Here is a 25,973-nt window from a genome sequence, read left to right on the forward strand (position 1 = left end):
TGCCCCAGGACATTTGTTCAAAGAAGGGTTCAGAAGAGAGGTGTCCTGACTGTCAATCTCTTGCTCTGTCCACAAATGCAAAAAGTAAATGGGACATCAAGTTCATTTTTTTTAAAGACATTAAAATATAAGGTGCAATGTGATGCTGCCCCTCGAGAGTTTCTGCTGCATGGCAGTAGGGTCTCCCCAGAACATGCTACACAGCTACTAAACAGGGACATCCCCACTGGTGATTCATTGCATTAGACACACTTCTCTCCTTCCTTGTCTAGATTATCCTAATTCAGACCCCCAGCAGAGCTTGTCTGCCTCCTACAGAGAGCCCCCAGACTGATCCTCTTAATTCCAGTCTTGTCTCTCGCCAATTCATTTCCAGCTTTCTAAACACAAATCTGACAATGTTCCTTCCTTGCTTAATATACTTCCAAGACTCTGCAGGACCCGTGGGATACAAGGCATGCAAATGGGTGCACTGGGTCCAGAAAACCTGGCCCCCGGCCTCTGCTGGCTCCTCTGTCTCCTCTCTTCCTCTGGGCCAGTGAGCCCAGCACTCATCACACCCTGCACTTCTCAAAAGCAGCCTGCTTTTGTCAATTCAGGGCCCTTGCCCACATTGCTCCTTCTGTTTACAATTAGAATGACAGCTAACATTTTTAAATGATCTGCAGGCAAAAGCGATGAGAGCTTTTCATGTATTATCATATCTTAATTTTCACAACCACCATATGAGGAAGCAACTGTTACTATCCCAACTTTAGAGATACAGAAATAATCTTGGAGATTTAAAAAGTTTCTCAAGCCCCAGAGTCATAGAGCTGAGTCTGGACTCCAATTTCATCTGACCTCTAAGCACTGGCCCTCGACCACTGCTTCCCTGGAATTTCCTTTCAAGTATGAGTTTGGAAATAAGGGCCTTCAGAAGGAACCCCCTAAGTCTTCCCTCCTCTTCGACTCCAGCTCAAGGAAAACAAAATGTACTCCCTTGGGTGAGCTCTCCTTCTCTTTGCTCACCTAACATGCTGTTTTTACTGTGTCACACGGCCTACAGTGTGGATGGTAATTACACACTTTCTCCCCATCTCTGAATGTAAGGCCTTCTTGGGCAGGACTGGTTTTTCACCTCTTTGTATGCCCAGCACTTAGTACCGGGGATCAACACACAGTTATCACTGGCAAAGAAATCCTTAACATTGTCCTGTCCAGTGATTCCAAAGCAAAATGAGGAATAAAGGCTACAGCATGAATCTTGCAGAAAGCTGAAGTTATGCAAACAACTCTAGGCTACAGTGTTTTAATTTACTTTAAAAGATGATAGAGATAGTTACATCCTAAATCCCCAAAGTTTATTTTGAAATTTTACAGGTTTATGAAATTCTAAAGACTAGAGTTCATTAACCTGGTCAATTACACAGTCCAGCTAGGGAGCTGAGCTGAGCTGCTGGTCTCTGCTCTGAGGCTGGTACCTCCAGGGGCATCCTGCGACCTGCCTTACTTAGTTTTACCAGAAGTCTGACCTCCTAACTCCAACTGAGCCCTGAGATTTCCCCACCAGAGTGGTGGAAAGAAGTCCAGTTCTGGCTTTCAGAGTGTTTCTGGTGACTGGATGTGATTTTAGGAGGGCTATTAAGACAATCTGCTCTTCAACCTGATCAATGAGGTTCACAGTTGGAGAAATCTTGACAGCAGCCAGGGTGGCAGCTGATGCCAGCGACAGAAGAGGTCTGCAGGCTCCCCACACCACCCCCCAAAAGTGAGTGACCCCTCTGGCTTGTCTCCCGTGAACCATCCAGGGAGCCATCTGGGAGGGAAGAGTACAACCCCAATACATCAACTATTTACACAACTCGGGGATACTTCCTCCTAGTGATCACACAACCTCATCATATACCATTTATACTCCTTGACTGTTCTGAATGATAAGCAAAACTGGTTGACCATCAGCCTATGATATATCAGATACAAAATAGGTGGCTTAAAAAACTACCTCTCAACCAAGGGAAAGGTACATTTCTCAAATGTTGGAAGCACCTGTTTTTCTGGGAGGGAAAAATGTATCAGTGGAATGCATGGAAGTAGTTCAGCCTATAAATTCCAGGAGCCTGAATCTGCTAAACCAGGTTAGTGATTTTAGATAGCTGGGCTGGGCTGGAATTCCCCGCCCCAGCTGCCACTTCTGCAATGAATTCGTAACGTTCTCTGTTCCATTGCCGAATGTGGTGCCAAGAATCCAACAGATGATTTCATTCCAAGATGAAGGAGGGAAACTAGAGTGAGTCTATTAAGCACTTTCATCTGACAATAAAAATGAGTTAATGGCTAAAATGTGTTTTTGAAACGTTTTAACACAACAAGTAATGGCACTCAAATGGGAAAATGCCTTGAATATTCTCATCCATCATTAATACCACGGTGTCCCTCAAAAGGGCTGGGCATTCCCAGCGGAATATAAGCTGCTAGAGTTGAGTTGTAAGGCAATCCATGGGAATTCTCCAAAAAAATAACCAGAGACCATTACGGAGCTGAACGATTAAGCGCAGGTTTAAAATAGTCCTTTCAATATCTGAGTTCAGTTTTTTAAAATAGACTATTACCTCATCAGAGCTAATTTCCCCATAAACATCAATATTACAGCAGCAAAAAGCCTCCAAGAAATGAGGGCAAAATTAGATTCTTTTTTAGGGAATGAGAGTCAATGTGTTCCCCTCTGCCCCAATTTCCAGTACTAGTGAATATGGAAACAATCAACCTGCTTCATTACGGACGGGTCCACCACTGGGGCGTCATTAGTGAATTTGTTCCCTTCCACTTGTGAAATCAAGAATCTGGTGATCTGGAGACTGCTTGATGAGCTTGCCCCTTTCCTAGAAAGAAAGCTGACAGTCGTAGCCCACTCAGTAGTAGTAGTGTTAGTTGTTTAGTCATGTCCGACTCTTTGTGACCCCAAAGACTGTAGCCTTCCAGGCTTCTCTGTCCACTGGATTCTCCAGGCAAGAATACTGGAGTGGGTTGCCATTTCCTTCTTTAGGGGATCTTCCTGATCCAGGGATCGAACCTGGGTGTCCTGGATTGCAGGCAGATTCTTTACCATCTGAATCACCAGGGAAGCCCACCCAGGTCACTTCCCAATTTCAAAGGGAGAGTGATCCCTGCAGCAGCCCAGGGCCCTGAGCTCTAGTCTTGGAAATGCCTTCCACGGACTGAGTGGTGTTCGGAAAGCTAATTATTCCCTTTCTCAGATGGCTTCGCTTCAGTTCTAGAACCCAAAAGGGAACTCGGGGAAGATGCTCAAAGTTTGGGCTGCTCTAACAGGCAAATGATTTAGATTAAACCGACTTGAGTTTCTCTTGGATTACAGATCTCCTTTTCCCAGAATTGCTTCTCGGGCACTTAAACCGACAGAAGCCAGGCTCCTGCTGCTCAGAGCTGGGGCTGAGGACAAGTCTTGCCCTGTGCGCCGTTGGCCAAGCCCTCCTCCCTGAGATGCTGGAGGACCTCCTCGCGCCCCCTCATTTCTGAGTGGTCCTTCTTCAGTCTCCACTTGCTCCATCTAAACTTTCAGTGTCTGTCTCCAGTGATCGTTCTTCACACCTTTTCTCCTGCTCCCAGGTGAGACCCCCTGGACTGTGATTTTCATTTATACGCAGAAGACTTCTCAACCTTTAGCCCCAAACTGGACCTCCCTCCTCAAATCCAGGCTGGTAACTCTAAGGGAATTTCCTCCAAGCATAGCAATTTGGGGAAGGCCCTGATATCTTTAAGTGCTGCTCTTCCCAAATGTCCTCCTCCTTCCTTGTTCAAAGAAAGACCTCATTGCCTAATGAATTATGAGCCAACAACCCGAGTGTCCCCGAGATGTCTGCATCTGCTGCCCGCCTTAAACCCAGTCTCTCACCAAACTCTATCTAGGTACTTTCCACATTGACCCGAGCCCTGACGCTTCTCTAAGCCCTTCTCCTGGTGCAATCTCTCTCTATCATCTTTGGTCACTATCTCAGGCTCTCTCTTGTCTTTCTCCAACCCAACACCAGATACCCCAAGCACCTCGGATTACACAGCAGACTCTGTGCCCATTACAGGAAATGTCCTGTGTAAAATGCACACTGGTGAACTAAATCTCTTCTATTTCTGCAATCTCACAATCTAGTCTTAAAAAAAAAAAAAAAGCTTTTCCCCAGTCCCAGTCCCTGGCTGGCTGGCTCTCATTCCATAGGCAGCTGGTCCACACATTTGTGCCTGAGGTCTCTTTGCCTCCATACTTCACTGTCAGGTGGTAAAACGTGACCTCTCAGATCAGGGCACTGTCAGGCACGGTGCACATAGATGGGGGTCCTTCTGGGATGTGAAAGCCTCCTGAAGAGTCCCACCCCTCCCAGAGTCAGGGACTGACCTGATTTGTAAGTCTAGGGTTTCAGACCCTGAACTTTCTCAAAGGGAGGTTGACCTGTGCACCAAAGGAGACTTTGGAGTTGACTCGAATGTCAAAGCATTAGGGGTATTATCTCCCAGTTCAAATTTATTGGGGGGTTTTATAGTTTGTAGTGTTGCTCAGTTGTGCCCAACTCTTTGCCACCCCATGGACTACAGCCCACCAGGCCCTTCTATCCATGGGATTTTTCAGGCAAGAATATTGGGGTGGGTTGCCATTTCCTTCTCCAGGGGATCTCCCGAGAGATCGAACCCAGGTCTCCTGTGCCTCCTGCGTTGCAGGCAGACTATTCACTGAGCAATTGGGGAAGCCCAGGGTTGGGGGGAGAGGATGTAAAAAATTACAGCAGTACCAACGAGTCAACAAAAGCCATTTCATATACTGAAAACCTGAAGAATTGGAAGCCAAGGAAGGGCTGGTGGGATCCATCACATCTCAAGCTCATCCAAAGGGCCGAAAACCTCCTTTGAAATCTCAGAGGCTGGAGGGGCTCTGCTTTGGTCTCCAGTTTCTGAAAGGAGCAAGTGCCTTGATTTCGCAGTATCCTTCATTGCAAACCAAAGTAAAGTTTTACAATAAAATTCTTTGTTTGAACCCCAAGCAAGGGGTGAAGACCATCCGCTGTACGCTGGGGCAGGAAACGTGGGGTGGGGTAGGGGTGGGGTGCGCTGAGTTCCCGAAGACAGACCCTCTCCTACAGGGAGCTTTTTCTCAAGGTGACACCCTGACCCAGAGGGATACCGGGTAGCCGGGTGAAAGGAGAAAAGCCCTTTCAGTGTAAGCGCTTCCCAAGCTGACTGTCCGAGTTAGATGGGTACAATTTTTCACCTGGTACTGAAAAACCTGATCCGAATCGCTCTTTCAAGTTTCAGCTCCTCAGAACATTCTACTTGTGTCACATCAGAACACAGACGGTGCCCACAGCTCTGGCCTCGTTCTTGCTTCTGTTTTTTTGGCTCATGTTGCTTCCTTTGCCTGTTAATAGTCTTTCCCTCCCCTCAGCCTGTGGAGGTCCTATCTTTCTAGGCCCAAACCAAACATCTCCTCCCAGAAACCTCCTCCCTGACCTCCTGGCTTTGCTGTGAATTCTTTCAGGGGCTGTGTCTTCTTCATCTTCAGAATGTTAGCCCACTCCCCCCAGTCCACTCCTCTCCCTCTTCCCCCCTCCCCACCCAAACTCCAAGCAGGGTTCAGGCACACCGCCTCTGCACTGATGGCTACTGAAACAGAATGGGAGTTTCCGTAAGGAGTCACTGCATGTCTACAACCATATGATTGTCAGCTGCACACGAGACCAACAGAGGAATTGTTGTTCAGTCGCTCAGCCGTGTCTGACTCTTTGTGACCCTACGGACTGCGGCAGCACGCCAGGCTTCCCTGTCCTTCAATTTCCTGGAGCTTGCTCAAACTCAAGTCCATTGAGTCGATGATGCCACCCAACCATCTCGTCCTCTGTCATCCCCTTCTCAAACAGTAAAGAATCTGTCTACAATGCAGGAGACCTGGGTTCAACCCCTGGGTCAGGAAGATCCCCCGGAGAAGGAAATGGCAACCCACTCCAGTATTGTTGCCTAGAGAGTCCCATGGACAGAGGAGCCTGGCAGGCTTCAGTCCATAAGGTCCATGGGGTCACAAAGGGTCGGACACGACTAGATGACTAACAGAGGAATAGGTGGAAGAAAATAAGCATTTCCCAAAACAGAGATATTATGGGGGGGTGGGAAGGGGAGCGACTCTGTTGTCTTATGATCACAGATGACTTCGAGAATCTGATGAGAAGCAGCCTTCTTAGAAAAATGCACCTATGCTCAGACCTACATGTTTCTTCACATGATTCCAGGAAGTACAACACACATACTGACAGTCAAGAGTAGAATTTCTCATTTATTTTAGAGTTGCCGATTCCATCGTATGGGTGGCCAGGCCGGGAGACAGTTCCAAGTGCGTGGACAGTGGACCACGCTGAAAAAAAAAAGGAGTCCTTTAGTGGCAACTGCACAGACTGTGCAGGCTTTGGCCAAGTCTTGTACTCTTCTGTTTTGGGGGGATTTCTTTTGTTTGCTTATTTTTAAAATATGTATTTATTTGGCTGCACCAGGTCTTCACTGCTGCATGAGGGCTCTAGTTCCCCGACCAAGGGATTGAACATGGCCCCCCCTGTATTGGGAGCGCAGAGTTTTAGCCACTGGACCACCAAGGAAGTCCTAGGTCTTCGAGTCTTTTGAGTCTGAGCTTTTCTCATCTGTAAAATGCACATTGTAATAGTTCCCAAGCAGAGTCCTTACTGAGTGAGATAATGTAGGAAAGCATCCGGCATGCAGCTAGCCTCCAGCAACAAATGGTCGTTTTCTGCACCTCCTGTCTAGCATACGAAAAAAAACTGCAACCACAATGCAAACAAGTCATTTCCCTTTTAGCCATAAATTCTGCATGGCTGCTTTGGAGCGAGGGAAGAAAGCGCCTGAGACCACAGCCTCGGCGAGGAGGTGAGGCGGGCGCTGCGCGGCGGCTGCGGGCCCGCTCGCGTGGCGATTAATCATACAAGAGCCCATTTATGACAAACACAGGTCACTCCTTTTGCATGACAAGGCCTATGGGTCCACAGAGGCCCATTATCCAAAAAAAAAGAAGAAAAAAAAAACCGAGCATTGTGGGCGACGCGGGCGAAGCCGAGTGCACACACACAAGCGGACATTGTGAGGCTGTTTGCACAACCCCGCGGTGCTCCTCGCGGATTTCCTGCCAAGGAGACATTTCCATCTCGCGGAGGCGGCTGCAGACGTTTGCTCATTCAACATGGCTTCGGGCCGCCGGCTGGGAGAGCCGGGGGCGTGGTGCCCTCTGCCGGCGGTCCTCGGAACTGCGGCCGAGGAGGGGCGGAGAAAACGCAAGCCATTCTCAGCATTCCAACCGGCCTCTTCTCTCCTTTCCTTTCTTAAGGACAGCGGTGCAACGGGCATGAACTTTGGGGCCTGGAAAGCCTATAACATGCACTGCCTGCAGGTCTTTGGAGGAGCCCTGTCACCCCTCAGGTCTTATTTTCCTAGGTGGAAAATTCAGCTCTTATTTGGCTATGCGTGCTCACTCAGTCGTGTCTGCATCTCTGTGACTCCATGGACCGTGGCCCGCCAAGCTCCTCTGTCCCTGGGATTCCCAAGCAAGAATACTGGAGTGGGTTGCTGTTTCCTCCTCCAGGGGATCAAACCTATGTCTGCTACATCTCCTGCATTAGCAGGCGGATTCTTTACCACTATCGCCACCTGGGAAGCCCATTGGCTTGCCCATTTGGCTGTGGCAAGCTTGAAAGGATATGACAGATACACTCGGCCAGTGTGAAAGAAATACCTGTATTCCCCTTCTCCACGTGTCTCCAGTAGGGTGGGTACTGTCATCTGATCTCTGGAACTAGGAAAGGAAATCAAGGGTAACGTCTTCGCTTAAACTGTGGCCAGTGTTCAGATATGATCATAGCGTGTGACTTATCTTCCTGATGTGTCGTCTCTTTTTTCAAATTGTTCTCCCTTCCTTGCTTTACAGTGTGTTCCGTGTTGGCAAGGACGGCCCCAACATGCAGTATTCTACCCAGCATCTGAAAGGCCCCATGCTCCGGACAGGTTCCTTGAAGGTAGGGGGCAAGCTGGCAGAAATTCTGAGCTAAGTTATCTTTCTCAAAGGTAAAAGACTTCTTAAACTGAGCTGTGATGTTTAGCACAGCAATAAGAATATGAACTTGAGTTTGAATCCCAGCTCAACTATTTATTGGCTGGGTGGTCTTAATCAATGTATTTAACAACATTGACTTACCCTCCCAGAATCAGAGCTTCAATATGAGTAAAACAGAGATGATTTCAACCTCTTCAAGGCTGGTTTTCAGAAATAATGACAACATATATAAATGACCAGATGCATAAATGGTAGTTGCCATGATTCCCCAGGTGGCTCAGGGCTAAAGATTCCACCTGCAATGCAGAAGCCATAGGAGACTCGGGTTTGATGCCTGGGTCGGGAAGATAACCTGGAGAAGGAAATAGGAACCTACTCCAGTATTCTTGCCTGAGAAATCCCATATGCAGAGGAGCCTGGTGGTCTACAGTCCATGGGGTCGCAAAGAGTCGGACACAACTGAAGCGACTGAGAACATAATACTATTACTATCATTATTTTTCTTGTTTCAGTCACTGGTCTTAGTGCTGACTTCCTGGCCATGAAGAAGAGTTTCCCCTTCTGACACAACTATTAATATCTGATGGCTTAAAATACCATGTTAGAAGATGTATGCTGATGACTTCCAAATTTATAACTGTCACCTTGACCTTGATCCTCTTGCCTGAACTCCAGACACATTTATCTGATTAACTGCTTGACTTCTAACAGATACCTCACATGTCACACATCCAAAATTACAGTTTTTATTTTCCCCCTAGAAATCTGCCCCCTCTCCAGTCCTTCTTCTCTCAGTAAATGGCATTTCCATGTTTTCAGACACTCATTCTAAAAACATCTGTGTCATCCTTGACTTTCCTTTCTCTTACACCCCATATCTAAGCTAACAAATCCCATCAGCTTTCCTTTTAGGATACAGCTTGAATTTGAACATCTCTCAGACATGAAGGTGTTATCAGAGTCTTAGACCAGCCCACAAGCCATCCCATCTCTTGCCAGGAGTATCATACTCACTTCTTAAAAGATTTCCCAGATTCTAATCACTCATAAAATAGATAACAAGTGGGAATTTGCTGTGTGATAGAGGGAGGTTTATCCAGTGGTCTGTGAAAACCTAGAGGATGGGATGCGGTGGGAGGTGAGAGGCGGGTTCAGGACAGAGGGGACATATGTATACTTGTGGCTGAGTCATGTTGATGTATGGGAGAGGCTAACACAATATTGTCAAGCAATTATCCTCCCATTACAAAACTTTTAAAATAATAATTTTTTTTTCTTTTCTTAAGTTTCAGCATGTCACTCCTCTGGGAAAGTCACTTCAATGGCTTCCTGTTTCATTTAGAATAAAATACACAATTCTCATCATAGTCACCAAGGCCTGAGGTGACATTTCCACAAGGTGGTTCATTGCCTGCAACTCCTCATTCTATTGCTGGCTACTCACTGCTTCTGGCCTCTTCCCTTTTCACTCTTGAACTTATCACATGCGTTTCTGACACAGGAGCTTTGCTAATCTTTAGGCCTAGGATGCTTTCCCCCAGTATGTCTGCATGGTTTTTCTTTAGGCCTCTGTTCAGGGCTTACTTTTCGGTGGAGCTCAATCTAACCAACCTCTCCAACATCATACTTCACCCAACTCTCCACTCACTGTTTCTATTTTTCTTTTTAATCTCTATCACCACTGACATACACCCTCTAGCTCCTAGACTAGGGCCTGACACACAATAGGAACTCCATACCTAGAGCGAATGAATGAAGTCATCGGTTCAGAAACACAACTCCCATGACTCCTTGGAGCTTCTCCTCCCATAGAACATACGTTTCTTCCGCTAGGCTCATGGAAGGAGAGACTCTCAGGTCATCTGTTATTTCGGTCAGACAGTCTTTTCTGTTGTTTGGCTTTTGAACTTTTTATTTTGTGTTTGAACCGCAATTAGGGCTTCCCTGATAGCTCAGTTGATAAAGAATCTGCCTGTAATGTAGGAGATCCTCATTCGATTCCTGGGTCAGGAAGATCCACTGGAGAAGGGAGAGGCTACCCACTCCAGTATTCTTGGGCTTTCTTTGTCGCTCAGCTGGTAAAGAATCTGGCTGCAATGTGGGAGACCTGGGTTCGACCCCTGGGTTGGGAAGATTCCCTGGAGAAGGGAAAAGCTACCCAGCTAACAGTGTTGTGATAGTCTCAACAGGTGAACGGCGAAGGGAATCAGCCATACATATACAGGTATCCATTCTCCCCCAAACTCCCTTCCCGTTCAGGCTGCCACACATAACACTGAGCAGAGTTCCCTGAGCTGTGCAGTAAGTCCTTGCTGTTTTCCATTTTAACTACAGGAGTGTGTATATTAGGTCTGACACTTTTATTTGGATAACAAAAAGGGAGAAGTAGTCATTCTGGGGGATGGGAAAGTGCGTGGTCAGTGAGCCTGGTCCCAGTGAGGAACTGTATGAACCTCTAAAACAGAAACTGTGTTTTGGGGGAAAAGTAGAGGAAGAGACAGTCAGGAGAATCTGCTGAGGACTGATTACATAGGAACTCTGAATCCAGAAAGCAGAAGTAAGGACACTCCTGGGAAGAAATGCAGCTTGGTGCCTTGAGTGGGTTAGACGGTAACTGTGTAACCCAGGGCCTGAAGGTCATGGAAGCTACTGTGATTGTGAAAGTGAAAGTCACTCAGTCACGTCTGACTTTTGCGACCCCATGGACTATACCACCCATGGAATTCTCCGGGCCAGAATACTGGAGTGGGTAGCCCACCCACTGGAGTGGTACAGGGAGTCACTGCCTCCCGTCCTAATCTCTTTTCAGCCACGTGTTCACCACGAGACCCTGGGGAGGGTCATCATCCCCTTCCCACTGCCCCTACCCCCCAGCTCTAGCTCTGAGTCTCATCTTCATGGTCTATAGCCCTCTAGGACTGGCTAGATGACCTGGAAAACTCTTCCTTCCTTCAGCATCCTGAGGTTTTAATGCAATGAGAATGTCCAACAATTTCTAAAAATGTATTCAGGCAACCTAAAATCACGCCAGGAGCTAAGTTAATTAGAAACGGGATGAGACTTCCATTTAAGAAACAGAATTGCGTGCTGACTGTTCTTCCACAGAGCCTCCCTGGTCTTGGTCCATGGAGCCCTTTGGATTGCCAGCTATTTGGGAAGGATGATGGGAACAGCTCCCCAATACTGGAGAATGCAACACACTATCTGGAAATTGGCCAGTGCTGCAGACAGAGAGTGCTTCTAGAGTTTACATCTGAGAAAAAGCAGTAATTCAGAAATCAGGTAGAATGCCTAAATGACCCAAGAGAAATTATTCTCAAGTCTTTGTATATTTCTGAAGCATCAAAAATCATGATATATGCAAATGCAGTAACTACAACTAAGGGCTTCCCTAGTAGCTCAGTGGTAAAGAATTTGCCTGCCAATGCAGGAGACGCAAGTTTGATCCCTGAGTTGGGAAGATGCCCTGGAGAAGAAAATGGCAACCCACTCCAGTATTGTTGCCTGGGAAACCACATGGACAGAGGAGCTTGGCGGGCTACAGTCCATGGGGTCACAAAAGAGTCTTGTAAATGACTTAGCAACTAAACAACAACTAATTTTCATACATAGATAAACTGGCTCCCAAAGTACCTAATAAAGCAATGCTTAGGCAGCTGGGTTTCATCTATCACATGTATTCAAAGGTCTAATGTGATCTTTAATTAAAACTTTTTTCCTTTGGAATATCAGAAGCAACTGACGACCTGCCAGTCTTCCTAGGTGGCATTTAAAACTGCTACAAAGATGGTTCTCTGCCAAGCAAACTTACATCCACCACCAGCCTGGGGCCGGTGCTGCTGCTGGTGCTGGTCCGGGACTGGTCCGGGGATGGTCCGGGGCAGGAGCCTGCCCTCTGCTCCTCTGCCTCCCTGGGAGCCCTCTTCCAGCACCTTCCCTCAGTCTTGCCATCCTTGTTCACCTATCTGCCTCTCTTTCTAAAGGATGAATCCTTACAGCACAGGGACCGGGACTGACTCATGTTTGAATCCAAAATAGGCCGTTCAGGGAATACATATTTCCGAATACATGGAAAAGTGAGCGGACAGAAGAAGGTGTGGATGCCAACGTCTGTATCCAAGGACCTCTCACCGGAATGCCGGCCATCACCTTAGAGCAAGAGGGAAGGAAAGAGGAGGGGCCAGTGGGAGAGGAGGGAAATGTGAGCAAGAAGGAGGAATGGATGAAAGGAAGAAAGGGGAAAAGTAAGAAAAGAAAGAAGAAAGGAAGGGGAGAGGGAAGGAAAATCGTTCCCCCACTTTCACATCTAGTCTAATAAAGATGTAACTGGATTCAGACTCCTAGGGGTCTCATCTTAGGTCTGACAATTAAAAGAAAGAAAACTTGAGTCATCAGAAGAGCAAAATGCTGCCTCGGTGATGCCCAAATTAACTCCTGAAAAAGACATCTCCTCCCGCAGCTAGGAGGAGTTGGCCAGTGAGTTGCTTTCACAAAAGGAGATTTGTGGAGCTGTCTCAGCATCACCAGGAAGCTGAGCCGGAGAAGTCCAAGGTCAAGGACAGATGTGGCAAAGGAATAGTGTCTCCTCACCAAGTGGGGGTGGAACTGCACTGTGGGATGCTCTGTGAAATAAAGGCTCTGGCAAGGCAAAAGTGGTCCTCACTGCTTTTGGCCTCGGAGCAGGTGGGCTGGCAGTGGGTCCCGTCCCAGCTAAATCCTGTCCACTACTCGTCATTCATCTTTCCTGATAGGTATCAGTGTGGGCACAGAGGGCCCTGAAGACTCCCAAAATGACGTCACTCGACCCCCTGCTTCCCAAATCCTCATTCTCAGATTAACACGATTAATTACAAGCTGCTGACCCTCAATCCGGCACTCAATGCCATTTTAAGCACTGCCCACAAATAATCTCACTTAATTCTCACAATAACTCTCCAATGTAGATAAGTAGTTGGCTTTCAGAGATACTAAATCTATGTATTTCTGTCACAACCAAGAGCTTTTCTTTGGGCAAATGTAAGAGCTTGCAGTTAAGTACTTTCTCCACTAAGGGGCGTGCTCACCTCCCGTTAAAAGTGCCGGTCAGGCTTCCCTGGTGGCTCAGATGGTAAAGAACCTGCCTGCCAATGCAGGAGACATGAGACTCAGGTTCTATCCCTGGGTTTAGAAGATCCCCTAGAGAAGGGAATGGCTATCTACTCCAGTATTCTTGCCTGGAGAATTCTGTGGACAGAGGAGCCTGGCAGGCTACAGTCCATGGTGTCACAGAGTCACTACTAAGAGACTAACACTCTTCACAAAAGAAGTTTGTCCTTTTCACAAAATGGACAAAGCAGAGGGATCAGTTTCAACACCCTGAATATATTCTAAACATTGCTCCTCTTGGTAGTAAAACGGGCTCACGTTCACAGTTGTGGCACCCAGTGCTCACTGAACACATTAACTGACTTCATTCCTGTTCAGAGGCACTTCAAAAGCACTGGTCTTGACCACTTTGCTGGAAATGGAGCCGTGACATTTGGTGGGAAAGAAAGATGAATAGATTCACCCACTTGGCTTAGGAAGCATCCTCCTTCCCAGCCTCTTCCCCTAAATTTCTCAAATTACCTTTTCCACCCAGGGAAACATGTCTGGTGGCTGAATCAACTTGACTCCAGTTGCAAAAGGGAAAGAGAGAGAGAAAGAAAGGAAGGAAGGAAGGGCTGAAATCCTATCCAAGCTGATCAGAATGAATTCTGACCGTTCATTTTCATGCACCATCCGCTTAAAATTATATTGCGGATCTGGAAAATTCTCTGGAAGAGTAAACCGGGAGAGCAGGAGATCCTCTGTTAGCGATCAGTACCCCACCCTGTACGTATAAACAGAGGCAGGAGGTGTGCAGAGTTGAGTGCTGTTTTCACAAAGGATGCTCCGGCAGGAAACTCAACATACACAGAGGAGTTAGCAGAGTGACTATGGAACTTCCCTGTTTGGGCTGATCCAGCAAGACCACAATTAGACCAAACAAACAAGCTCACCAAGTTTATCTCCAGATTTCTGTTTAAGCCTAGCCCTCCTCTTGATGACTCAACCATGCGCTATCCTGGTTTAAACTTGACCCTGCAGCCAGGGTTCCCAGGCTGGTGTCTATGGCCACAAATGACTAAATTTGAAAGTTGTGCCCTGCATATGCTCCAGGGTTGCCAGCTCTCACAGACAGATCAAGTATTGTTTAGGCTATTCTTAAATTCCACTTGAAGATAGCAAACTGTTAACTCAAGCACCAGGTCAGGGGCTGCTCCGCAGTTCCTAGCAGCTGAGAACCCAGCTCAACAAAGTAATCCCAGGCCATTTGGTGGACTGGAGGGTGGAATATGGGAAACACACCGAAGAGACCGTGGAGACACTGGCTCCCCTTCCACTTACTAGCCTATGGCCTTGGCTATGAATCTGACCCAGGTGGTAAAGAACCTGTCTCCCGATGTAGGAGACACAAGAGACACAGCTTCAATCCCTGGGTCGAGAAGATCCCCTGGAGGAGGGCATGGAAACCCACTCCAGTATTCTTGTCTGGAGAATCCCATGGACAGAGGCGCCTGGAGGGCTACAGTTCATGGGGTCGCACAGAGGTGGACACAACTGAAGCGACTGAGCACGCACGCACGCACGCACTATTTTAAGGATGTGAAGTTCCAGTGTCACATCTCCCTTTCATCCTGTATATCACAAGTAAATGGTTGTTTTAGGACGTATTGTCTTAAGATAAACGAAACCAGGGGTTCCCCTTGTACTAGTTTCATATTAATTTTGTTTTAAGGGTGAGTTCATTTATCGACAGCCCCCTTCCCGGCCCCACCACCCGCCACCTGGCCCAAATCATAGCACAAAAAGTAAGCAGGGACGGCATTCAGTAAGCCCCCACCTTGGACCAGGTCTTAGGCTGAGGGCTTGTCATACAGGATCTGCATCCTGGAGCCTGGGACAAGAAGGCTATACAATCTTTACTGCTGCCACTTTCCACAATGCCTCCCATTCTCCTGGCCTCAGTATACTCATCTGAAAAAAGGATCAGACAGACGCAAGACCGAATGATCTCACAGAACCCTCTAAAGACAACTTTTATGAAATTTCCAAGGCAGAGCTCTCTCAATAAAGCTTTGTTAAAACAGAAAACCCAGGTGTTTAAATGCAACACTTACTTAAGATAAAACACACAGACACGAACAGAAAACAGGCAACCCACTGTACGCAGCAATTAATCAACGTGACTCACTAATACTTTGTCTGTCACTGACTAGGCCACTAGCATCTCTCAGAACCAACACCAGCAGCTCCCATTCGTCTCCAACCAGGCTGTCAGCAGCTCAGGGCGGTCCCTGCCAGGGTGTGACCCAAAAGATGCCCAGGGCGCACACAGCTGGCGCCCCCTTCCTACTCTCTGCCTGGGGAGCCGGTTGGCATGGTGACGCCTGAGACATTCTTCACTCGATTCCTCCCTTCCCTTTCACTCTATTATCACTGTGTGAGATCTTGCCCCAGAAGAACAGAGAAATCCTGAGGGTGAGGTCTGATGTCAGGGGAGAACAAGCAAGTCTTTGTCAGGCCGTTCAAGGAGGAGGCCCAGCCCAGGCTCTCCAGCCGCACACAGAGGGGCCTGTGCTCACTCTGCCTGGAGCCCGGGGGCCCTTCACTGGGGCATCCTGAGCCCTCTTCCTCGCCTGACATCAGAGCTGAGCATAGGGGACGGATTTCCACTTGGTGAGCAGGTATTTCACACCAAAAGGGCTTAAAGCAGAGCTTCCACTCACACCCATGCCAGAAAATCACCCACAAGAAATCCACCCTCTAAGCTGTTCCTCCCACTCAGCACAGTAGCCCCTTCCCTATTCATCCTCAGTCAGTTCCTCCATCCTTCTCTCCACCTACTTTCCACTCCCCCAACCCAGGCTCTTGCCTCCATCTCCTCCTTGCTACCCGCTCCTCTCCAGACTCGCAGCTCCTCTGAGAAGCCAGCTGGCTCAAGGAACTCTCCAGCCTCTGGTCTCCTATGAGGCTTCACTTGCTCCATTGGACAGCAGGAGGTGTCCCACACTCGTGATGTCTCACTGTGTTGATCATGTTGCTGACTTCAGCTTTGAAACGCCATCATCTAGGAAAAGTTCTGCTTGGGGGCGGGGGAGTGGATTTCCCCTGGTGGCTCAGACATTGCAAGAATCTGCCTGCAATGCAGGAGACCCCAGTTGGACTCCTGGGTGGAGAAGATCCCTTGGAGAAGGGAAGGACAACCCACTCCAGTATTCTTGCCTGGAGAATTCCATGGACACAGGAGCCTGGCAGGCTATAGAATGCATGGGGTCACAAAGAGTCAGACACGACTGAGTGACTTTCACTTTCACTTTTTCACAGGACAAGTTCTGCAAGCAGGAGATGCCTAATAAACAGTCATTAAATGATTGAACCTGCAGCTCATCCCAGAAATGGAATTGAATATTGAAGTGAGGTGTTAGCAAGCAGATCAAACCAGTCAGTCCTAAAGGAAACCAACCCTGAATATTCATTGGAAGGAGAGATGCTGAAGCTGATGCTCCAATATTTTGGCCACCTGATGCAAAGAACTGACTCACTGGAAGAGACCCTGATGCCGGGAAAGATGGAAGGCAGGAGGAGAAGGGAACGACAGAGAATGAGATGGTTGAATGGCATCGTCGACTCAGTGGACATGAGTTTGAGCAAATTCCAGGAGATGGTGAAGCACAAGAAAGCCTTCGTGCTGCAGTCCATGGGGTTGCAAAGAGTCGGCCACGACTGAGCGACTGAACGACAAATTGCCCCAAAACCCTGGCTAGCAGCAGGGTCAGGGCAGAGAGAGCTGACTGGCAGGAAGGGGAGCCCTCAGGGCGCTGGTGGCCAAACCCGCGCCCACATGGACGACTCTGCAGGACTCCTCTCTCTGCCAGTTTGCAGCCTGCTCCTGCCCCCGGCTTCCTTCCTGCTTTCCAGGTCAGTTGCAGGCTCCCTCCTGGGACTTCTGGGCTGGCAGCTTACAAGTCCCCAGGGAAGAAAGGAAGCTTTCCGTCAGGGCCAAGCTCAGTACTTGAACTTCTCCAGGCTGGAAGACTGAGCTGCAAGGAGTCTGGGGGGCTGGAATGGGGACAGAACAAGGGAGCAGTTACACTGAGGCTCCCAGCAGAAGGCTGGGAGGACGGAGTGCAGCTGAGCCCTTGTGTACTCTGTACTGGTGCGGCTGTTCTGGTTCCAGGGCTGGGGGAGGCCCGGCCCTCCACAAGGAGGTGGGGGCTCTTGTTTCTCACCTTCTAGAGCTGTCTGGTGGTGATGATGCAAATTTCAGTCCTACACTGGGTCCTGTGGGACTAAAAGGGAATTCAAGGACCCTCCTTGGGGACAAGTTCAGAAACGGGAGTTGGACAATCAAGCCCAATACTCTCCTAGTGATGATGGAGAAGTGAAGGGCTGTCCAGGGTCAAAGCTGTGTCCATGCTAGGCCTGGACTACAACCCAAGTTCACCCTGATGTCTGTCCTTCATCCTATCCCTCCTTACCTTCCTCCTTCTTCTTCCTTCTCCCTCCCTCCTTTCCTTCCTTCCCTTCTTTCTTCTTCCTCCTCTGCACAGCAAGGTGTAGTGTGTTGCCAGCACGAGAGGGATCTACAGAGGATTTCCGGGCACATACATCCCTGACTCCACGATGAGCTGCTGCTGCAGTCTGAAGCCCTATTTATAGGCTTCCCCGGGGGTGCAGTGGTAAAGAACCCGCCTGCCAATGCAGGAGATCCAGGAGGGTTTGATGGAGGGTTTGATCCCTGGGTTGCGAAGATCCAGGAAATGGCAACCCACTCCAGTATTTCTTGCCTGGGAAATCCCACGGACAGAGGAGCCTGGGGGGCAACAGTCCATGAAGTCACAAAGAGTAGGACATGACTGAGCACGCATGCACACTTTCACCTATTCATAAATAGGGTGACACACAGCATGAGGCTGTGGAATAAGGACAGTTAGAAGAGGGCCTGAATCCTGACCACCTGATAGCTGTGAGCCTCGGGCAAGATGCTTCGTCTTCCTGAGCTGCAGGCTCCTCTGCCATGGCCAGTATCCAGACTCCTTCCTGCTGTGCTTCTGAACATACAATAACATGACCTTCAGCGACCTTGGCATCGGGGATGTGTGCATGTCAGCAAGGTCAATTCTCACCCGCATCCATCTCCAGACAGCAAGTGTGCCTCAAGGTCATGGGCACCAGCTCTCTGCTCGGTTAAAACAAATTCTATATAATATGAATGTGTACATACTTGTATGTTGGCTTCCCAGGTGGCACAGTGGTAAAGAATCTGCCTGCCAGTGTAGGACCCAAGAGACACAGGTTTGATCCCTGGGCTGGGAAGATCCCCTGGAGTAGAAAATGGCAACCCAGTCCTGTATTCTTGCTGCAAAATTCCATGGACAGAGGAGCCTGATGGGCTACAGTTCATGGGGCTGCAGAGACTTGGACACAACTGAGGGACTATGCACGCACACACATACATGTATATATATGCACTTTCATATATATCAGACTCATTTACACATGAGAATGTGCATATACATAACATCTATATCTAGATTTTTTTTTCGAAGAGAAAGATAGGACAGATACAGTTTCAAAAATCTCCTGCTTCCTCCTTCTACTTCTTTTCTTGGTCCCCTTTATCCAACTCTGATCACTAACAATCTCCATGCGGTCAGAGAAGGGATGAACTCAAATTAGTCAATGATTATTTTTAGTTTCTGTTGGGAATGAGGTGGGAGGATGAGGAGGGAGCAACTAATGTTTCTTTTCAAAGCAGAGCTGAGGCATTATCTGTGCTACTTCCTCCCCAGCATCATCATTGAGGACTGAGTGTTCGCCCTTATTTATGAGAGTGCCATTTTGTACTTTCTCCCAGCCCCCAGCTCCTACTCATCCTTCAAAACCTAGCTCACATGGCCCCTCTTGGAAGAATTCCCTGACTTGCCTGAGCAGAGGGCAGGCTCCTTCTCTGCACCCACATCACTTTGTTTATGCTGAGGCTCTTGCCCACCATCTGCTCCTGTTACTGCTGGTTCCTCTGACTTTGTCACGAGCTATGAATTACTTGGGGGGCTGACCGGGCTTGATTTGTCTGGATGCTCCCAGGCCTAGCATGGTGGCTGGTGCAGCATGGGGGTTCAGGTATTGTCTGTCTAATGTATGTGTACAATTCCATTCACCTGCTGGGAAACACTGAAGGCAGGAGAAAGGGTCGATAGAGGATAAGATGGTTGGATGGCACCACCGACTCAATGAACATGAGTTTGAGCAAGCTCCAGGAGACGATGAAGGACAGAGAAGCCTGGTGTGCTGTAGTCCATGGGATCGCAAAGAGTCGGACAGAACTGAGCGACTGAACAACAATGACAACAATGATTCTAAAGAGAACACTCTTATTTCAGTGTTCAACAGAGAGCGAGGGTTCAGAAATGGGTATCACCACTTGCTTCAGTTCAGTTCGGTTCAGTTCAGTCGCTCAGTCGTGTCCGACTCTTTGCAACCCCATGAATCGCAGCACGCCAGGCCTCCCTGTCCATCACCAACTCCCGGAGTTTACCCAAACCCATGTCCATCGATTCAGTGATGCCACTTGCTTACTGACTAGAAAAAACAGATCGAGATCTAAATTCCATTATTTCTACTAGAACAGCATGGACTGTTGCCAGCCACTCTCTCCCATCAGAGACAAGACTCACGTTCTAACCATTACCAGTAATTTGTGCACCAAGATGCAGGTGCAGTGCCATCAGCATTCACCATTCCCAGGGACCTCATGGTGGAAAGGTTGGGTACCATACCCTCACAAGCATCTCACTCAGTTGATCTGTATGAACCTGTTTTACGCTGAGGTATGATCATATACTATTACAAGGAGTAGACGTAAAATCAGCACTTTACAGAACAGGGGGTCAAATAAAAGCTGACCCTTTGCTTTGTAAAACTACCTCATCAGGTCCATCTGTCTTCACTTAAGGCTCTGTTACCAGCTCTGAGCTGTCCTCAGGATTCACCCAACCCTCTTGGCCTGACATTCAAGGCCCCTGGTGAGTCCTCCCACCTTCTGTCTCTGAATGAGTCTTTCTTGCTCAGACTCACCTCACCTTCACAGCCACAGGTCCTCCAAGAGGCAGCCCTTGTGTACGCCTCTCCTCTGCCTGGAAATGCCCAACCTTTCCCTGAAGTTTCCCGCCCTCCCTGCTATTCACTTGGCAGACTACTCCTCTCACTTACAGGACTCAGTGGAGATAGCGTGTCCCTAGGAAGCTCCTCAGCTATGCCCCTCATTCTGCTTACATTCTCCCAGGGATGGGGAGCTCACTACCTCAAATGCTCCATCTCTTGGCTCCCTCACATCCACTCTCATCTGATAAGTGGTGTGCTGTCTAATTACTAGCAGGCTTCTCAGGAAAACCATAAACCACCTGAGAGCAAGGGCTAGATCTCAGCATCTTTTCCCCAGGTGTTTTGCACTGGTATGAACACAGAATAGGCACTCACGGGTTTGCTGAATCGATTGGTCCTCCCTCAACCCAAAAGGCCAGGCTTGGCAACAGTCTAGGTGAATGAATTCCAAGAGAACTGGTACCAGCGACTCGTGAGAGGTATCACCAGAAAATTCCCACTCTGGCAAATTGCTTCCAAAGTAACCAAATTAGGACAACTGCTCACTTGGACCTGATTTATCAATGTATATTCTCCAAGCAGCCTTGAACTAGTGCCTGGCCAGAGGCTTCTATAACGGGGCCAGGTCTCATTTATCTCCAGAGTCTCACTAGTCTCACTACCGAGTGCCCAATACAGGTTTGGGAATGAATGGTGAGTACTCTGTTGGGCAAGAAACATCCATCTTTATTTCTATTTCAGGATGTTTCAGGGATGAGGCCCTTGAGATATTCCGGGGAAGAGGGAAGAAGGGTAGAGGAGGCTCCAGAAAGTCAACCAGAACATAAAAGCCCAAGTCTTCACAGTGGCTCACAAGGCCAGCACCACCTGCCCACTCCTCCTGTCCTCACCTCCTTCCACTGTCCCTCGTTTCTTCTGCTCCAATCCTATTGGCCACGTGCAGTTCCTTGTAGCCCAAGCACATCCCCACTTCACAGCCTTTGTTGCCACTTTCCTTCACGCCTCTGTCCCCAACTTTGTTCAGATCCTGCTCCAGTGACACCTAGTCAGGGGGGCTTCCCTGGTATCTTGCCAAAAACAGGAGGCTGGGGGCTACAGGCATACAGGCACTGCTATCACTCTGAATTGGCTTTGTGATCATTATTTTTTGCTTTATTTTTTCCATAACACTTAATACTACCTGGGATAATATATGCTTGTTTATTTACTGACAAGCCCTTGATCCCATCAGAACGCAAGCTCAAAGGGAACAGGAATTTTGCTTTGTTTGGTACAGATCCCTAACCCCAAGAATGCCCCTGCTGTGTAGTATATGCTCCATTCATATTTGTGGAATGCATGGATGGCTGGATAAATGAATGCCCCATAAGAGCTAACAGTTAAGGAAGAAAACCAACGCTGTGGGCCTGGACAAACACGTGCTTGAAACCTAACTGTCTCGCTGAGGGGCCAGGAAACCTGCCCCCGAATCAGCTGATCCTGGCTGTAAGGACATTCCTCTGGATCTTGGAAGTATGCTGGTCTGAAGTGGGAAAGCTGCTGGCGGTGAGTTAGTTTTCAGCTACTGTCTGATGGGACAAAGGATGTACTCAAGAGGCTGGGAGGGTGGTGAGATGTAACAGGGCAAACCTTCAAATGGTTAAACCGCAGAGGGTGGTCTGTCAAAGCTAGAAGAGGGGAGGCTGCCACTGAAGAGGAATGCTGAAATCGAGAGCTGTGAACAGTTCTTCTCTTCTTTACTTCTGTGTGTAGACTAACCTGTCCCTAGGGTTTTGGCCACAGGTTCAAAGGAAGCCCAATGGGGGCTCAGAGCTGTATTGAAAAACCTCTGAATAAGGTTGACCAGAGAAAGAAGGTGACATTTTTTTGAGGTTTACCATCAGCAAGAACCCACGCCATTGCATTATCACCTCCTTGGAGCCTAAGCACAAGCCTTCAACACAGCAGGGACTGTCCCCATCTTAGGTGGGGAAACTAAGCTCAGGAATTTATGATGATCTAAGCAAAAATCACTCGACCAATAAATAGCAGAACTGAGATGTGAAATCAAGTCTGTCTAATTTCAAAAGCTCTTCTCCTTCCTCTGAATTATGCTACAACTCAGGGACCCCTCGGGGGAAAGAAACCATAAGAGGAAGAAAGGCAAGGAGCACAAGACAAATCAGTTCCCCTAAGAATGAGAATCTGGTATAAGGAATGAGTCTGGGACAAAATAACCCCAGGACTTCAGAACTGGAAAATACCTGAGAAATCACCTGTACTGGTAAGTAAGGTAAGAAGTCTTACCTTCTGTACTGTGCTCAAGCACAGTAATGCTTCTGATTTTGCTTTTCAGGGAAAAATCAAAATATGTAAATGAAAAAGAAGAGCTTTAGGAGAAGACAGCAGAAGGTAACAGCGGCAACCACTGAAAGAGTAACAAATGGGCATGTAGTCATCACGGCGTATTGTCACCTCCTTTGTGACTGCTGACCTTGGATGTGTGGGTGCCCTGGGCCAGCTTAAAGGAGATCCACTAATACCCCAAAGTTCCAGCAGACAAAATCAGCAGATCTTAAGTCACCTGGGAAGAATGTCAGCTTGTGTCAGGTCCACGTTCAAAGAAGAAGTTCAAGTAGGTGTGACCCTCTCCCCTTCCAGGTAAGAAGAAAAGTATCCAAAACTGACTGGGAGGCGGTGGGAGAGAAAAGAACCAACGTGCTAGTGAAGAGGGAAGAGGCAAGGGGAACAGTACTCTGTAGTGGTGCACTGTGGTGCCAAATTTACCTCGAAATTCAGCTAATTTTACCTCTCAAAATGTTATACCAAGTGAGACAACAGCCAGGCCTCTGGCATGAGACTTACATTCATGCCAGGTCAGCTACTTCTCTCCTTGCTGGTCTCAACCTGGATGGCCAGGATGGGCAGAAAGAAACCCTCAGATGGATTCTGCAGGGACAGAGCAACCTACCACGACAGCTCTGAGCTGCTCTCCCCCTCCCCATTTCAAGCTCCTTTGTTTCTTGCCTAAACACTCAGAAGACTCACGTAGCAAATGCTCCCGCTCAAAATGCAGTTACAGAACCTGGGGACAGTTCACCACTCCAGAATGACAGCTACTTTGAAATACACATCAGTTCTTCATCATATCTTTGGGTTTTTTTTTTTCTTTTTTCTCCTTGTACACGTATGTGGTGTAAAGAAGCATGACTTCCAATCAGAGATGAGAAATCCGGACCAACCTTGAGACTTCCAGGTATTCTGGAAGCCCAATATCACAGATTCTCTGCACTAAAAATGCTGGTCATCACTGTGCTATCGGCTAAAAGCAAAGACAGTTGTTTCTTACCTGGAGATCTCTCCCGTGACTCGGAGTCACCAATTCAGGCTGATGGAACGAAACAGATGAGTAGCTGTTCGACCAAGACAAGTCTGACTCCCCAAATCAGGGGCCCTGAGAGTCTTGTGGTTTTTCTGTCCCTGGTGAGTGATAATCTGCAGAAAGGGAACACAAGTCATGTCACTAGGAGAGGCCATTTCCTCTTCTACTCTGGCCATAACACATTCATTTACCCAAAGCAGAGAGAGCCCCAGAATCACCGATTACCAGCGATGGAAGAAACGCAACAATCTTGTCACATGTAGTTGGGGAAACTGAGGCTCAGAGAAGAAAAGAGCCTCATTCAAGGGTCCTGCCACTTGGAGGGAGACTCCAGATCAGAACGTGTCTCTGACTCTTTGGCCTCTGGAATTTTAAAACAAATTTTTAAAAAGCAGCCACATGACCCATCTGACTTCTCAAACAAGTGGTCACTGACCCTGAATGGAACTCTCTGTTTTTCTTTTTCTTTTTTTAAAACAGATTTTCCAAAAGAGAGGTGGCACTTTTTCCAGAATGCTGTTTTTGTAGTTTTTTGTAGTATTACCCCCTGGGAGTTGAATGAGTAAAACAGTCCATCTCAGGCATGTGGTTGGGATGGTTCTCCCTGTTTCCCATTAGAAAAATACTGTTATGGAAGAGAGGGACCCATGAACACAGTGGTGGGTGGACTTGGTTTTTTAATGAGAGTTGTCTGTATACCCAGCCCATAGGTCTGCTGATCTGTCTCTGTCTCTGTCTCTGTCTCTCTCTTTTTGTCTATCTGTCGCTACATGTTTCAGGAAAACACAGAAATACACATGGACTCTCCTCCCATGAGTATCATCCATTATGTGATTTTCCCCTTTTTTTTTTTATTAAACTGTAATTGATTTACAATATTGTGTTAGTTTCTGGTATACAGCAAAGTTATTCAGTTATGGTGGTGGTTTAGTCACTCAGTTGTGTTCAACTCTTGAGACCCCATGGACTGCAGCCTGCCAGGCTCCTCTGTCCATGGGATTTCCCAGACAAGAATACTGGAATGGGTGCCATTTCCTCCTCTAGGGGGTTTTCCTGACCCAGGGATCAAACCCACATCTCCTGCATTGCAGGTAGATTCTTTATCAACTGAGCTACCAGAGCAGCCGATTCAGTTATACATATATACATATATGTGAGTATATCCACTATGGTTTATTACTGGATATTGAACATAGATCCCTGTGCTACACAGTTCAATTCAGTTCAGTTCAGTCACTCAGTTGTGTCTGACTCTGTGCAACCCCAAGGACTGCAGCACACCAGGCCTCCCGGTCCATCACCAACTTCCGCAGCTTACTCAAACTCATGTCCATCGAGTCAGTGATGCCATCCAACCATCTCATCCTGTCATCCCCTTCTCCTCTCGCCATCAATCTTTCCCAGCATCAGGGTCTTTTCCTGTGAGTCAGCTCTTCGTATCAGGTGGCCAAAGTATTGGAGCTTCAGCTTCAACATCAGTCCTTCCAATTAACACCCAGGACTGATCTCCTTTGGGATGGACTGGTTGGATCTCCTTGCAATCCAAGGGACTCTCAAGAGTCTTCTCCAACACCACAGTTCAAAAGCATCAATTCTTCAGTGCTCAGATTTCTTTATAGTCCAACTTTCACATCCATACATGACTACTGGTAAAACCATAGCTTTGACTAGACGGACCTTTGTCAGTAAAGTAATGTCTGCTACACAGTAGGACCTTGCTGTTTTATTATGTGATTTTTCTGAACACTGTACATTTGAACAGCCACTCCTCTGTGCAAAACCAAAGAAGGGATCCCACATTTATGAAGCAAAACATTTACATCATGTGAATCTTATAGATATAGTTTCCTAATTTATCCTCAAAAACTTCCCCTAAAGGTACCATGAGCTCCATTTTCCCAAAAGGTTAGACCTAGAGCCGAGTTGGAGAGAACTAGAATGCCCTGCAGAGTCATAAAGAAAAGTCGGTGCAGAATTAGGCATGGACTCATGTCTAACTCCCAAATCCGTGTTTTGTTCATCTAAACTGGACTACAGTTATTAGGCAAAAAAACACTAGGAGCTGTCTTATTTTCCAGTATGTTAGCTTGAGGGCAGGCGAAAGTTCTTTGGCAGCTGTTAATGCTGTCAGGACATGAAGGGTTATTCTTGTTAGATTCTCGTTCACACAGGAGGCTTGAAGGGCCCTGGCTTCCTGTGTGCTGCCAACCAGGGCTCACGTGCCCCAGAGACGCTGGGCTGGCCCTGGGCCGGAGCAGCCAGAGGGCCCGTCAGGAAATCATGATTAGCAACGGCTGGCCTCTGTTCCTGGTCTTGGACAACAAGGGACAGGCTGGAGAGATGGTGGGGGGTGGA

At 47.8% G+C, this 25,973-nt stretch overlaps 1 protein-coding gene and 1 long non-coding RNA gene across 14 annotated transcripts in view; one reads left to right on the top strand and one right to left on the bottom strand.

Moving 5' to 3' along the window:
- The window catches only part of CYRIA (CYFIP related Rac1 interactor A), a 100,350-nt gene that overhangs the window by 32,630 nt on the left and 41,747 nt on the right, over positions 1–25,973 (bottom strand). For 9 of the 13 annotated variants that reach the window (XM_081483811.1, XM_081483813.1, XM_081483812.1 and 6 more), the window contains one exon: positions 23,586–23,731. Coding sequence is in view for 1 of the 13 variants with exons in the window: in XM_081483824.1 (XP_081339950.1) it covers positions 17,632–17,759 (128 nt within the window). In the remaining 12 variants the exon portion in view is untranslated. Of the gene's footprint in view, positions 1–11,900; positions 16,404–17,631; positions 17,943–23,585; positions 23,732–25,973 lie in introns of those variants that run through there. The other 4 variants (XM_081483815.1, XM_081483824.1, XM_081483823.1 and 1 more) reach the window with 4 other exon arrangements.
- Positions 21,899–24,494, top strand: LOC145503707 (uncharacterized). Its single transcript, XR_014051673.1, has 2 exons — positions 21,899–22,520; positions 22,593–24,494. It is a non-coding gene; the product is annotated as an uncharacterized LOC145503707 (long non-coding RNA).

Source organism: Giraffa tippelskirchi, chromosome 4 (genome assembly GCF_054371585.1).
Source record: "Giraffa tippelskirchi isolate mGirTip1 chromosome 4, T2T-mGirTip1v1.2.pri, whole genome shotgun sequence".
NCBI classification, from domain to species: domain Eukaryota; kingdom Metazoa; phylum Chordata; class Mammalia; order Artiodactyla; family Giraffidae; genus Giraffa; species Giraffa tippelskirchi.